The sequence below is a fragment of the Epargyreus clarus genome, unplaced genomic scaffold, assembly GCF_041222505.1.
Source record: "Epargyreus clarus isolate Ecla_fem2 unplaced genomic scaffold, WU_Ecla_fem_2.2 ptg000021l, whole genome shotgun sequence".
NCBI lineage: Eukaryota > Metazoa > Arthropoda > Insecta > Lepidoptera > Hesperiidae > Epargyreus > Epargyreus clarus.
In genome coordinates, this window is record NW_027332228.1 from 3071374 (window position 1) to 3088504 (window position 17131).

Genomic DNA, 17131 nt, shown 5'->3' on the forward strand with positions numbered 1-17131 from the left:
AATTATTTTATTATTCGAACGCTTTACTTAATATTTATGGGGAAAATATAGATGATCAGAAGTTGATGCGTGCCCGCATCCATCTGAGGACATTCGAGGATACATGTATGTGGTGGCGTCAACGCCACACCTATTTCTGCCTTGTAAAAGCGATATTAAGCGCTTTTGTTTTCTGATTTATAGGTAAGGGAGACGTACTTTTTAAGGCGTTTCAACTTATTACACAAGGATAGCAGTGCAACTATAGATAGAGGGCCGACATCAAATAAAACTCTTATCTTATCTGGGGTTGATTACAGATGTTCATAGATGGCAGTTAACATTCACCATCTGGTGGACTGCATGCCCGCTTGAATATATTAAACCTAGTCGAAGATCTTCTTGGGGTAGAAAACATCCGATAACATTCAAGGAAATTATGTATATAAATAATGTTAGCATGTTTAAAAACAATGTCCTGGAATTATATTTCCATAGTATGCATATTACAATAATTTATTTCCACTAGCTTAATAATTAATCATTAAAAAATTATCGCTATAAACATTGTATTGGAATCAAATTTTCATTTAAAAACTCTACAATACATTGTTGCATAACTCCTCCTTGTCGCTACAAAATGTTTAACTTAATAATTAATTTATTGTTCAGTCAAACAGTATTCATAGTTCCATCTAAAATATTCAAACACAGTTAATTGTGTAAATTTCAATGTGTTATTTCATTTGCGGCTTTGTAGTGATAGTATTGGAAATGAAATTCATTATAAATCAACCAATATCAGGTGTAATTTAACTAATTATCTCCTGTAACACAATACTGTTAATTAACTTCACGTTATTTATATGGCGAATTCACGTTCAGCGAATTGCAGGAAATTGGGAGTGAACAACTGGACATACATAGCAGTGATAGCGTAATGCTTAAAACTCTTGATCGGGGAGTCCGAGGTTGAAATCCCTGGCACGTGCCATGCGTACATGCACGCCATATGTGTTAGATTTTTTTTATTAATTATCACTTGTTTGACGTTGAAGGAAATTATCATGAAGAGACGCTTGAAGATTTAATAAAAAGCTCCTTCACATATTCAAACTTCACACACTCAAAGGAGTGTTAAATCTACCATTTGCGTAGCGCGATGATTAATGGCCTAAGCCCCTTTCATTCTCAGAGGACAAAATAGTATTTTGCTGCTTAATAGTGTATTGACATAATTGTAACGTAACGCAATCCCGTAGACAGTAAAATATTGAATAGAAAATATCTCCGTCTTGTGTTCCACTACTGGTGATCTATAGATACTGTCTCTTCCTTACATCTTCAAGTGGCATAGCAATTGACACGGCAATAGATGGCGCTTTCTCGTAACCCGAAGGATTCTAGGAACTATAAAAAAACAAAAGCACCAAAAACATTACCATGATATACAATCAACGAAAGTACCTATAGCCCCAAAATATACGAATATAACATACTTTGACGAGCTGAACTCCGACATTAAAGAAACGTCCCAAATTGCAGAAATAAATAAACAGTCCCAGCCCGTGTCCAACGAACTGACAATGTCAACACTCGATGCAGGGAAGTTAACGAGCCTAGCACGCCTCGAGGCTCGAGGCAAATATTATTTCGGAGCAAGGAATACACGCCATATTGGAACTGGATTTCTGGCGAGGAAGAAACAAATTCTAATATTATGAGAATCGAAGGTTAGCGTCAGTTTGACGTTGATGAGGCTTTTGTTTTGCAAGAAAACTATACGTTTTCTCCTGATAGATACCTACCCAATGGTACTGAACGTATAACACTGTATGTTAGGATCTTTTTGTTAGGATTTCTGTATTTAGCAAACGAACTTGGAATCCACCTGACGCTACGATTATTGACGCTTATTGACATTTGTTAAAGAACGGGTTCTATTTGAAACCGATAACAGATGCGTTGCCACTTATGAGGACGAAGATGGTCATCTCACACATAAGTCAGTTCTCACATATAAATGAATATCACACACTCCCACTGGAACGCAAAACTGATTTATGCCAGCTATAGGTAAATAGGATTGCCTTTTTGAAGATCGATGAATCCTTCGAAGGTCAGATCGGTATAATTATTGCTCCGCTTCATGGACTGTTGATATTCCTGTATAATATTAAACTTCTACAGAAAACGTATTATTAAATCATTTATTATACCACTACAAAGTATATTTTTAAACAAGAAAGGCAATCCGAAAAATCCGTTGTTCATTTTTATAAAAGATTGTTATTTAGGTGCAACATTTACAAAAAAATTCAATGAATTTGGTTTTGTTTCTGTGAAGTAAGACATGTATTTTAACAAAATCTCAAAGTAAAACTAAGTATTACGTATAATCTTCATCTCGACCATTTGTTCTTCAATTCAATTCTGTTTTATCTGCAAACACCACAATATTTACACATTTTATTCCTTGAACACAAATTAAGTAACCTGTTCACGTTCCCCGCTTAAGCTGAAGTTTAAACTAAATAAGTAAACATACGTGGTATTTGAAAAGGTCAAAGTATTAGCGTCGGTTGTGTGAAGATTCGTTATAATCCCCTCTAGGGATTTGAAGCTCGGCTAAGGTACGCTGTTGGCAATTATGGAAATTGTTGACGCTTAGAATAACGGAGAACTTGGTACAAACAAGATTTCTTAGGCACTAATCATTATCCTGTGTACCTTATTACGTTTAAGGTGGCTATGAATATTGTGTGTAGATATGTAGGTATGTAACATACATTTGGTTTTATTACGGTAAGAATCTAGGTTTCACACGCACATAATAAGTATACGTGATTTTCAAAGACAGCGTTTCAAAAAAAAAATTTAACAAAAAAATAAAACCGACTTCTATGTCACTACAAAGTAAAAAATAATTGAAATAAATGTTGGTTTAGTACATATTTCTGAAGTCGGCGCTCAATATATTTCGTTTGATAACAGCGTGTCCAAGTGTTTTTTTTTCACCCTTTTTAGTGATGATATGCTAACGTTTGTATTAATATTATGTAAAATTGTATAAATGTGATCATGAATAAAGGTAAGGTCTGAATAGATACGGATTGGACCCACCCGCTCGCAGGGCGCTGCCGCGCCCTTCTCGCTTAGTTTTATATTGTCTTATATGTTCCAACCTAACCTAACCAATTCAATACGAAACACTATAGGCGAAGCTTTATGAGATACTAATTATTGGCTAGGTTAGGTAGGAACAGATAAGTAAATAAATCAAACTAGGTGGTAAAACTCTGCGAGTGAACCGGTCCAATTTACCTTAATTCAATAGTTAAGAAAAGAAAAAGGAGTTGATGGTCAAATTTTTCATCATATATCTCTGTCTAGCTACTTCATTACAACAAATGTCTAATCTATATACTTTACATGGGAGGCACCTCTGCATCATCAGGATTGAAGAATTGAAGGTCATATCTTCCATCATATGTCTCTACTCAAAGACCTTATCATATATTCGTAAGCTCCAAATGCCTAAGTTGTATGGTTGAGGCAGGAGGCACTTCTGCATTATCAGAGTTGAAGAGTAGAAGGTCAAATTTTCCATCATATATCTCTACCTATCAACCTTATTGAATATTCATAAGCATCAAATGCCTAACTTGTATGGCTGAGGCAGGAGGCACCTCTGCATTATCAGAGTTGAAGAGTGGAAGGTCAAATTTTCCATCATATATCTCAACTTATCGACTTTATTAAATATCCATAAGTTCCAAATGCCTAACTTGTATGGTTGAGGCAGGAGGCACTTCTGCATTACCAGGGTTGAAGAGTTGAAGGTCAAATTTTCCATCATATCATGATAACCTAGACACTCAATGTTCATTTTAAGTTTCATGAGAATTGAGTGGACAGAAGGTAAGTTGTCATAAAATATGTAAAAAGCAGGGGTAGTGATGATGAGTTCCACCCCATAACTTAAATTCTAATCATCAGAGCGTACTAATGTTAAGGTAGGAAAGTACCGCAACGAAACACCCTTTCATATGAAAAAAAGAAAATTAAAATTGGTTAAGAAAAACTCGACTTATTCAAGTTTATATGAAATCGGGTTTTTCCAATTTTCCGGGAAAACTGGCGGAAATTTTCAAATTTCCTCCAAATGGGACCCCCTGTGAAACTAGCCGCATACAATGGTGTATGAATCATGTCGATCGGTCGCGGCATCGCGAAAAAATCGCCGAACAAACATAAAAAAAAAAAAAAAAAAAAATATATACGGTCGAATTGAGTAACCTCCTCCTTTTTCGAAGTCGGTTAAAAATTAACTATCAGTTTCTGAAACGGTGAAAGTAGTGAGAATTTTGAACTCACTAAACCGTAATACGTGCGAAGTCTCGGTTCCTTCCGAAAGTAAATTTTACATTTATCACAACTATTAAAGCTTAATTCATTTTTTGACAATATCTAAGTCATATAGAGTGAAGTTAGGTTATTGTTTATTCTTCGTATAGCTCATGACCTAAATATATCCGTAACTATCCTAGAATGGTAATTGCCCGAAACTTCTCAGAAATATCGAATATCATTCCAATTTGGTAGTGATCCGAAGTATCTGTACGTAAACCAGAATAGCTAATGACCAAACGCCGAATGCTTCGAACGAAATCATGTCGTGTGAAAGTAAACTTTCCATTTTTAAAGAATTATTTCTACGCTTTTGAAAGCCTTTCGCTAAACGATTCTGGAAAGTCTAAGAGCTTATTAACACGCGTTGTTTTAATATAATTCACTGACAACTCCTTTTGTCCACAGAACTACCACCAGAAAGGCCGTCAATAAAGGCCGAGAAGGGCTGGTATGCGTCTGGAGACACGCTACGAGCCCAGTGCACGTCACCACCAGCGGACCCACCCGCCAACCTAACTTGGCTGCTTAATGGACGAGACGTAAGTGGCATTGTACATGGATAATTAATTTACAGAAAACATTACAGGAAAGCATTTTTATTTACTGTAGATAGTGTACATGTTATACGCTTATTTGTTAATGTTAGTGTTGGACAAAATTGAGCCCAGGGAAGTACTAGATTTGAACGATCAGTTGCAGTTTAAATAACTACAAATTGCCAAATAAAAAATATCGCACTATAAGGTACGGGTTTCTCCTCGCAATCAGAGGTAGCCTGAAGTGTTGACCATCATGTTGCCATAATGGGAATGGGTGGAAGAAGGTACATTTGTGATCAACACGTGTCGGATGTTTGGAATCGTCCACAATAAGGCCTCCTACAGTATCTCCGATAAAGTATAACGACTTCTACCTAATGATAATACGTAGGACAGACGCCTTAACATGTCTCCAAAGCATGAAAGCGCACATGAAGTTATGCCCATACAATTTATAATCGCCCCTGACCTTGTTTAAGTTTGGTGATCATAACCATCGGGTGTATGCCAGATCTTTTTATATAAGTCACCTTAAATATTTTCATCACGTTCTTGTCTTTCATAATCTACATTTTGTTTTGGATCCATTCCCTACAATTTCCCTCGATCACCTTAATCCAGATTATAGAATACCTTCCATTTATTGGTTTTCAACGTATCATCCCCTAAATTATTCCACGTAGTTTCGTAAGAGATTCGGGGTTCATTGGTCTCGCTTGAAATAATTATCAATTAGCCGCGGGTTCGTGTCGCTGACGTCAACGTGACGTCGACGTGACGTCGTGACATCGCATGATAAATGAGCGAGCTAATGCCCGGAAAGTATTGCTACTCATCAATATTAACACAATCTTCTTGTAGATTCGAGATCGCTTTTTGAGGTGACAAATGATGTAGCTCCACCTGATGTTGAATACTTATTTAAATTAAAGGATAAATTAAGATTAGAATATAAATCTTAATTTATCCTTTTCAACAATACTAATATCTAGCTACAAACTTATATAGGGTCTATTTACTTAAATTTCTGAAAATAACTAGAGTATTTGTGGACTTAGTATTAGTCTAGATTATTGAGATAATTGATTTTCATACAAACTTTATTACCATTTTAAGACACTATAATGCTAAGAAATCGTTGATAAAATAACCACAGAGCCAAGAAGCTAACATTCACCAAATGTGCCACTTTGACTGTGAAAGTTCAGTAAAGATCTTATTCAATTCGTTTAAGCTGATCTGGGAGCAAAATCCCTTAAAATACAGCTTGAAACTATTACTTGAATTGTATAAAACTGGACTGGACCCGTATCTTCTCACAATGCCTTCATGTTTGAGCGAATTCGATCGCATCGAACAAATGTTGAGTGCACCGTCTTTTGCCGTGAAATGGTTTTGTGTTCAACAATTGATATGATCGGCAACTGCCGTTTCGGTTCCGTTTGTGTGAATGTGCAAGTTTGTTGCTTTCTTTCGTAAACGGACTTAAGCTTTAATGTTTCGAAATGTTATGATATCTACCAGTTTTATTTTGAGCTAGATTTCGTGTAACGGTATGTCGTAAGGATTTTAAAAACTACAGTTAATTTTATGGTTTTGGATGAACTTGGTCGTGAATTGTCAATCAACAATAGGTACTAATATTATATACGGTGCCACGAAAGGTATCCCACCTTTCGCGGCCCAGAGGTAAAACATAAAATTAATGAATAATGCTATTTATTAATAATAAACATTTCTGTATAAAATTACATCAATATATTTCAATTTAACAAGTAATCAGTGACCAGAAAATCACACTAACAATATATACAAAACATAATTCATCGAACAAATTAAACACACAAAACATAACTTGGCCAATTTCAGCCTGAAAGCTGCTAATAACAATTACCTCCACTCTATTCAGAATTATCAGCTATTATCATCAACTGCGGTAACTAAATATGAAATATTAAATTAGACGCTAAACAGTTAATTTATTATTCCGTAAAATCCAGTGCCGCTTGACCAGGAGCTAAAATTGTACGCGAAATTCAATTTTCGCCATTACGAATTCAGACACATTGCATTGTTGTCGCCGCGAGCGGAATTCTAGTAAAATTATAGCTGAGAATCGTTATAATTTATAGATCAAACAATGGCTCAATTACTACGATAAAATTAATACTCTAAACAGAAACAAAAACTTTTGTAATAAACCAATAGTCTCAATGTAAATATCATTCTTTTTTAAGTCATTTTAATGATTTATAGAGAATATATCTAATTAGTTTATATATTGTACAATGTACACATAAATAATAAATATTAAACAGGACGCTAAACAGTTAATTTATTATTCCGTAAAATCCAGTGCCGCTTGACCAGGAACTAAAATTGTACGTGAAATTCAATTTTCGCCGTTATGAATTCAGACACATTGCGTTGTTGCCAGCGTGTGCAAGAGCGAGAAGTGAAATCGTAAAAGTGGGTAGTTATAATTAATAGATAGGGCAAAATCTCCATCACCTTAAGTCAATAAAAATTTTGGAAAACAGTAGTAGTAATATATACAGTCTCAGTTTTAGTACAATTTTCTTTAATTGTTTTATTCTATACCAATTTTTTTTCTACAATTTTAATGTATAATATTATATCAATGACAAATAAAATAGATACCGCATTCTGGAAGTAATAAAACTGCTTATACGGGGCGTTCCAATGTCTTGTTACTCCTCGTCGTGTAAACGTATTTGTAGTCGACTAAAAGGACTAATTACAGTCCATAAGCGACAGTGATCGTACTGTAAAATCGTGTGAACTTATCGTGAGGTCAACGCATTCAGCCGAGCCCTTTGTTCATTACAAAATCAATCACCGGTTAAAAAAGAACTAAAACTGTGTACAAAATCCAATTTTCACTATTATGCACTCATGAAAATTAATTATTCAATGGTGGGGCCATAGGAGCACGATTCACTTGATAGGGTAGAATGAATCTATGGAAGTAATTGAATTGAATATTTAAAATAAAATTTAACGTCCTTTATTGTTAACTTTGTTATACATGTAAAATAAGAAAAAGTCATTGACTAAGAAGCATAATTAAAATCTATACATTTTTTGGCACATAAATATTTTCATTGAACCTATAAGGTCAATCTGTCTATCTTTATAGGTTCTTTAAATAGAAAAATGTCACTACGTCTCAGTGGTTATCATGAAAATGTATACAATCAGGGATTCTACCTTAAGTTATACCTTTGGTTACATGTTCTTACCTTCATTTATGTGTATACTACTATATATTTATATTATTATGTATGTAATCGGCTTGAGCTCTATTTCACTATTCTACTGTTATAAACCAAATAAAACAGGACAGTATTCGATAAGCTTCAGAATTCGCCGTCAAATATAGTATTACCGCCTTCACATTCATAAATCAAGCACAGTAAACCGATTTAATATATTAAACTACTTTCCATTGCCCCATAAAATCTATCGCCAACTTGATTTGATTCCTTGCATTAAGGCTTCGCACAAAATTGAATTTCGCCATTCAAATGAAAGGCAATGTAACTGCTCTGAATAAAATTAATAAACATTTCGTTCACCGCGTCTTAATAAGAAGTTACCGTTTCATGTCCAAGAAGAGAATAATTATTTTTGATGAGTTTATTTTTTATAATATCAATATGATATTAGTTACAAAGTATACAATTATGTACTTATTCTATTTTAACAGTTATCTACGTTTCGTCATTTATCTAAAATTGGTATTCATTTATTTATTCTTCTGTCATAATTATTGTACCTCTTTCATTTAATTTTTTCGTCATTTATAAGATTTTTTTGCTTCATCTTAAAAATTCTGATATTAACTCACTTTTAACGTCGATAAAATCATTTTATCTTAAGCAATCCCAAGATTGATTTAATGTCAAAAATACATTATTACTAGCCGTAGAACCATAAACATCCGAAAAGCCAACTTTGTTCACTTGAAAACCTACTAAGGTACTAAACTAAGAGGCAAAACAAGTTTACCAAAGGTCAAAGTCATTATTTGGCGAACTCTCCTCAAATTATTTAGAGTCAGTCAAACATGACCGCCCTATACTACAAATTTAATAGTAAACTCCAAATTTGATTTTGCTTTATTGGTCCAAAAAGAAAAATGGATGACCTGATCGGTCTGATTTTGCTTGTTTAATCTGTACAAATAAATTAAATTGAAGTGGCTGTTAAATAGCAAGTGTCAAATAACAGATTTTTACTAAATACCTATGAAAGTATATACAGTAATTATAAAAAATGAAAAAAACATTTATTTAAAAAAAATATTTGTCTTTACTCTAGCTAAACTCTGTCTGGACCGGCACGACTTTCATTGACAGTTAGTTGATGTTATAAGGACTAAAAGAGGTCTTTTTTATTTAAGAAAAAAATATGTAAAAAATGCCTGAACATTTACACTTTTAAACACGGATTTTAAACAGCAGAACAACCCGTACATTCATAAATTAATTATTGATTGGAATTAGAAGTAATCTGTAGAACAAAAGGTATATCTATCATAGCGGTAATGGCTAAGATATAATATTAGATTCCATTAACTATTTTTATTAATAGAATAAGAATTAAATTCGTATTAAGTTTTTTTAACTTAAATATACCTCTTTCGCTTGTTGGTTTTAAAAATGATATGATGAGGCTCTGCATAGGATTCCTACATTTCACATTTTCATTTGACTTAATTATTTTAATTTAAATAGTTTTTCTCCTGTCGTCGTACATTTTTCTTGGCTTCATTTATTATTTTTAACCACTATCATTATGTTGAATTATTTTCTTTATTACTTATCTACGGAAAGCTTTGCTTAAAAATATACTTTAGGACTTTTAATTTGTATGAGGGGATGTTTCCTGCATTTGACCTTTGAATGTTTGGATAGCTGCGATAACCTATATCTTTGTGTTTCTAGTTAATAAATTCTTCTACCTACCTATAATACCTTTTATGTATACAAATAAAGCCGAAATCAGTACAGTCATTTGAGGGCATGTGGTTACCGCCGCCCATAAACTTATGTGACCAACTCTGTATAAAACAAGGGTTCTACGTTAAGTGGTACATAAAGGCGTTGCCACTTTTGAGGACTAACATAGTCCCGTCATATGTGAGACCTATATTATAACTGAAAGTACAAGGTAGAGAAATCTCTTAAACATGTCAGCAATCGATACCGGATCAATCAAAATATGATCCAAAACTTTTATCAACTATTCACACGTACAAAGGGAAAGGCATAATTCATAGGAAAAGGATTATTTATAGGGGAGAAAGGATTATTTATAGGAAAAAAAAGATAAATGAATGTTTACTTATCAGCTGCAGGCGCGTCAAACAAAATGTCATACGCAACAAAGATAGCGAACAATGCGAGGGTAAAAGGTTTATGAATGGACAATGTAAAGGATAATGTCCGCCGTTCACAAATATGCCGTCGAATTTTGTCCCAAATTTTATACAAGCGGGACCAGTTTGTCTATGTCAATTCCGTCAAAAAACAATATATTTGTTTTTTTATTATCGTTACTTTTGGTTCTGTTATTATTTTAATTAGGATTTTCACCTTTGTCTTTGGTATAATCTTCTTTTCAGTATGTAGGAGTGCCAATGCATCTGTAAACGGCTTTAGCTGATTTTTTGTTCTATATATGAAATTAGTTACAAATGTTAATGAGCGGCAGTGACTGTTATCTCTTGGAATGCAAACGAGCTATCTGCTATTCTATTTCTATATCTGCGATTCTGTCCGTTTGAACGCAGATCAAATTTTAGTTCCCAAACAAAACAATTTGTTAGGAAAACAATGAAACAGGATAAAAGAGGCTGTTGAAGCGTGGACTTTTATTTGTGTAAGAAACTTTTGAAAGGGTGCTATTTCACGATAAGAAAGTTTCATTCGCCTTTGAACGCTGAATGGACGCAGGGTATCCATTACACAATCATGAAACCTTAAGACGGATAATGGACTTGAACAATGATTGAACCTCGATAAAGTGACACCTTTGTTTTTAAGTTGATAAGTTGCCATTAAAAGGAAAGAAAGTTCAAAGAACTTCTTTGTTCTGATGTAACAATTTATTATTAAAAGACAAAGTTATAAACTTGCTAAAAATAGATCCGATATTGTAGTGTAGTGATCTAAATAAAACAAAGGGCGATAAAGCAAATATAAAACAAAAAGGCAGCATTTCTATCTAAAGAACGAGAACATGAAGTGACAGAATCGGTTCACATAATCGCACCTCGGCACAAGCCTCGCTTACAGATGAGCGAAGATTTGACCCAGAAGACGATATTGGATCATTCACACCCCAAAAACCGTATTTGCATTATTACGATATCTGTTTTCCCGTTCTCCACGGCGTGGCGTTTCAGTGCGCTTTTGATGGACGTCGTCGTCATTGCTATGCGTGGCGCGTTCCACTATTCGTATTATTTACGCGTTCTTCTCAACACTCCGTATTTACACATTCGATATGTCCTTGCATGAAGCGTGTTGCATTTATAAATTCAAAGGAATTAATATGTTTGCATTTGTTTCGGAAATAATAAATAACTTAAACATTTATCTGATTATTGTTTGTTTCTTTATTAAAAGTAACACAAGTAATTTTTGAAGCTGCTGACTTTAGTCTTATAAAAATATCCTGTACAATTAAAACATATAGTTATGCCATAGCTGTGTAGAAAATAAACTAAATATAATTTAAATACATTAAACATGTGATGAATCTTCTAAGGATAATTACAACATCAGATAAAGTATTTCAAATATAAACAACAATGAATAAATTATAATTATCTTTGACTTCTCACACGTTGCTAGTAAATTTTGATTTTAAACCACTACAGTTTAATTTTACTCGCTTAAAAGGCAATGACTACCTTATATAACATCTAAATATTAAAACGGTTATGTTTTTAAAATTTTAACATGTAATGCCGGCAATGGCATTGCTGAGTTCGGCCCATTTCGCTGTGTTATGCTGCAGCACACTTGTCAAAATTCTTATGTTAGTGTTTTTAAGTTATTATTTTTTTTACTTTGTTTTACGAGTAGGTTTTATTGTGTTTAATTATCATTTCTTTTTTGTGTTGACTATTTTTATATCATTGTGCGAATAAATGATTTTATTATTATTTTATTATAATGCCGTTTAACCTATTAAAAACCCGTTAACATCCAAATTGTGTCTGCAGCACACTTGTCAAAATTCTTATGTTAGTGTTTTTAAGTTATTATTTTTTTTACTTTGTTTTACGAGTAGGTTTTATTGTGTTTAATTATCATTTCTTTTTTGTGTTGACTATTTTTATATCATTGTGCGAATAAATGATTTTATTATTATTTTATTATAATGCCGTTTAACCTATTAAAAACCCGTTAACATCCAAATTGTGTATGCATTAACGTTAAACCGTCAACAACAACCCATAGCACTACCGCAAGGTATGACAGGAGAACAGAAAAGTATAAAATGGAATTAGCAACACAAAGAGTCAAAAGCGAACGAGACTGGAATAAATTTCGCATGCATGACTTTACCTTCGCCTTACTGATTGGGATTCTCGCGATGCATTAGGGAATTTATAACGTAACCATATTATTGCTTTGAACGAGAATTTCTATTATTATTATTAACATTATTATCTTTTTTATCTTTTGTAGTTTTAGTCTTTTTTATTTTAATGAAGTCATCCTTATGGATTGAACTGCTGAAATATGACTCTTAATGCTGTTTTGTTCTTCAATAACCTCTGTTTTTGTTCCATTGTAGTTTACTGGGCATACCTACATTTTAACATACTAGTTAGATGTTAAAATGTATGTACGTACCTAATGTATGTACTTAATTAAATACATAAGTATTTAATTAAGTACCCAATAATATAATGAATAACAGGAAAGCTCAAAAAGATTTACAAAAAGTAAAGAAAACGAAGACCAAAATAGTAAAAAATTCATACTTCACCCATGAAATCTGCATTATATTTCGCTGCAAAACAAAAAAAAAAACCTTCATCAAAGCTGACACTTTCAATTTGTAAACATGTTTTTTCAACGCCCAAGAAGAATACAAAACGAAGTTAGAACGCTCCTTTGTGAATAAATGGCGGCTGACGTCTATTGTGCGTCGTTTGACGGCCTGGCGCGCCGGTCAACCTTCGCTATTAGTCCTTACTTCTTTCTAGGGATGCGAAGAGATCGATTAATCGAATAATCAATTTTTTGGGCCAAAAAATCGATTATTTTAATCGATCTTCAGTAATGGATCTTCAGTGAATCGATCTTTCATCCTAGAAAATCGAGATCTTTTCGAAGTTGGATGAATGTGTTATAGACTTTTTTGCTGACGGATGCGTATTTCAGTGCTTGTGTGGTCCTGATGACGTTTTGTTCCCATCTGCGCCCTTTTTTGGCGAAAGTAAATCGAAGATCGATTTTTCGAGAATCAATTCGGTGAATCGGTTCTTCGGGCCTCGATTCGAATCAATATTTTTAGGAAAGAATCGCCATCCCTACTTCTTTCGAATATCGAAGATAAAACCGGCCAGTCTGATAAAATTGTCAGTCTTTGTGGCCAAAATCGAAAAAATATCAAAGCTGGAAAGATGATTCTTTGTAAATTTAATTTGTAAACGTGTTTTTCCATGCCCACGCGGGCGGCCCAAGTTCAAGCGCCTCTTTTGATAAATGTTATCAGACATCCATTGTATGCCGTTCGACAGATGGACAAGCTGATCAACCTACGCTTTTTTAATATTGACGTAGAAACCTTTGTGAGTGCATTATAAAGTTGAAAAAAACATAGAGCTGTAGATAGTTTAAAATATACGGACTGTAGAAATTTTCCTTGTTACTGTAATATTGCTTTTTATGAACCTCATTAGAACTATTTTTATTCTCAATAGAATCATGGATGTTTTTAGAGAGCATGACCGCTCCTTGTAAATTTACCGTGTAAGTAATGATTAGAGCCAATTTGTGGTTGCCAGAGCGATTATTCTGTATTCACTTTGTTGTTTCTATGATACCAGAATAATACATTGTTACCGTATTTGTTCATACACATAGATTTGAAAAGCTTCACCTTTCTCTAACCAATCAATACATGTCAAAACATATGTATGAAGAAATATTACACGCTTAATATAAAAAAGCTTATGAATGAAACAATCCCATTGAAGGTATTCGAAAACAAAAACTGATATTTATTTTCCAAAAGAAACATAAAGCTATACCTTAGATACACAATAATAGGATTTGTAAGAAAAAGAAAATATTACAGAAACTGACAGGCCCTAATAGGCTCTCACTAAACAATCTCCTTTGTTTTCGAAACATCGAATTAAATTACAGAACAAATCATTCTATATCGCTTAACATTTTTCATTTTCCTCATAATATAATATTCTTGTTTCATTATGCTCTTATTTTTAATATCCCTGAAATGTATCTCGCCACGAAACTATTCGCAAAACAATTTTCTCTATCCAGATTAATTCTAACAGCGAAGTCGCTTTTATGAAAAATATGTGACATTTATTTTTCGCAATATACTTAAAGTCCTCGAGTAAGAATAGAATTTAATTAAGCTGGGTAAGAGTCTTAATTCGTAATGAAAACCGTAAAATTATTATCCTACTCATAGTAAAGCAGGCTTAAAAAATGTAGGTTTTATAGCGACCTGAGTAAGCACTTCTACAATTTCGACTTTACGACTTTATGGAAGTAATATAAATGTGAGAAGCTGAGGACAGAAACTCGTAAATCAATCATAGATGACATACTTTATCTCTCATCTTTGAATAAGTTGTGATGTATTTTGAGCTTTTTAAGTCGGAATAAATGGAATAAGTTAAAAATTGCCACTGTCAATGTGTGACGCACCTGGGCAGCGCGGTGGACAGTAATGGTTTGATGATGATGATGTTAACAAGCCACACCGTTAGATTATCTTAACATGTTTTATTTATTCAATCTCCACATTCTAAATTATGAATGAAACAATAAATATTTATTTCATTTCATAGATTAAATTCAAATCCAATATACGAGTATAATATTTTTTTGATCAGGTAATACCTCAGTTCCCACTTCTTCTTATTTTCCCTTCTTTTACAAAGCCCGATGCTTTCCGCTCGGTTACATTATTGTTCTGACGTTTTCTATCAACTAGATGCATTGCGTCCACTTCATATTTTATACGATGGCCACCATCTTCAAACGATTACAATCTCTCATAGACAGCGAATAAGAAGAACACATTAAAAATACTAAAACCAAGTCTTAACAAAGACATATGAGTATGAAAATATTAAAAATCCCGAATGAAATTACTAATTTTGTTTCATTGGTTATTCAGAACAGTGAAGAGAAAATACTTCCAGTAATTTTAATATTCAATTCTTTAAAATATCTTTTCATTCCCACAACGCCCATATTGATTTTCCTGAAATTTTCAGGTAATCTTGAAAATAGTGAAATTTTTGCTGCAATTTTCTCGCAAAGTTAGAGTACGCTCGCAAACCTTATCATACCTACTAACATTATTTTATACCTTACACCAACGATTTCAGACCTTTTTCTAATAACTTTTATAGGAAAAAAGAAACTGTTCTGTTATGTTTCAGTCCACCTGACGGTAATTGGCTACCACCGTCCATAGACATTTATAATCAACCCTAATAAGATTAAAATTCCTATCTGAGGTTTTCCACAGATGCGTTACTACCCCTAAGGACTAAATTGGAACGTCTCTGAAGAGTATAACTCCCTTGTTACACAAAACCTTATATTTTTCTCGCTTATTATATACAATCAGAATCTTCTCTATTTATATCAACCCTCATTCACTCTTTTCTTTATCAACTCCATCGCTTATCTGTCATCCTTTCTACTTCATCCTTTATACGTCATCGTCTTTCGATTACAATTCCTCATAAACTACACTGCGGATATCTATTTCATTGTCAGCTGTTCGCCGGTCCGCCGCGAGTGAGATGAGCGATGACGTCACTTAATCAGTGACAGCGTCTAACGCCCGGAATCGAATAGGGCGATGTTTATCAATGTCCACCGACCACTTCTCACAAGTAAATAGGAGACTGGCTGATGTAATAATTGGTCTTTTAATTATGAAATCCCGGAGTGAAGAGCTTGTTTTTTCGGTCTATTTTTTCTGTAGAACTGTGTACTTAAAGAGATTTTATTTAAATCGTTTATTACTGTGTAGTAATGTTAGAGTCAGTTTTTTTTTGTTTGTTTAGGATATCTTTTTGACATTAAATATCTATTTCACAGAATTTAAGGATTTATCTAGCTTGTGTAGTGTACAGTTTAGCGACGTTAGGAACAGTCTAAAGTTGGATGGATGACCGCTAGTGGCAAAATTACATACGCGGAAATATATGCTTCGAAGGGTACTTTAAGCCGTTTTGATAAATCCGACACGGGTTGGTCACTAATCCGTACTCTCTCCACAAATACCATAAGGTGTCATCATCATTATGACAAAAATATCTTATTTGTCTTAACTTATTAAGTACTAGTTTTTTGCCTGCGGCTTCGCCCGCGTTTAAAAGAAAATAATATTATATTAGAACATACATAAAACTAAATTACATACTAACATACATAAAACTTAAAATTTAGTTCTCGTGGGATTTCCGGGATAAAAACTATCCTATGCCCTTTCTCAGGTTTTACACTATCTTTGTACAAAATTTCATTAAAATCGGTTCAGTGGTTTAGGCGTGAAGAAAAGACAACCAGACAGATAGACAGACAGACAGAGTTACTTTCGGATTTATAATATTAGTAAGGATAAGGATTTTATCATTTTTGTATTCTATGTTTTAACAAAATTTCCAGTAGATAAATGTTCATCATAATTCACAAATCAAACAAAAAACATTTTTCAAAGCGCAAACATTCTTGGAAACCATTTGGATACATAAGCTTTAAAAGCATACACGTTCCACAATTTAACTGCATTGAGAAATAAATTGCTTTTTTGATCGCTTTAGTTTTAATGGCCCTAATAGCTGTTAGCAAGAAACGTTGAACAAGCCAAGCTATTTCCTCGGAGGATATTTCATTCATTATAAAAAGCATACGAAGCTCAAGAACTTTAGCTAA

At 33.4% G+C, this 17131-nt stretch overlaps 1 protein-coding gene across 1 annotated transcript in view; it reads left to right on the forward strand.

Annotated features, from left to right (window-relative positions):
* LOC140750996 (uncharacterized) overlaps nt 1–17131 on the forward strand; it is a 342338-nt gene that overhangs the window by 268997 nt on the left and 56210 nt on the right. The window contains exon 5 of the mRNA XM_073084780.1: nt 4798–4931. Within this exon, the coding sequence (XP_072940881.1) occupies nt 4798–4931 (134 nt within the window). The remainder of the gene's footprint in view (nt 1–4797; nt 4932–17131) is intronic.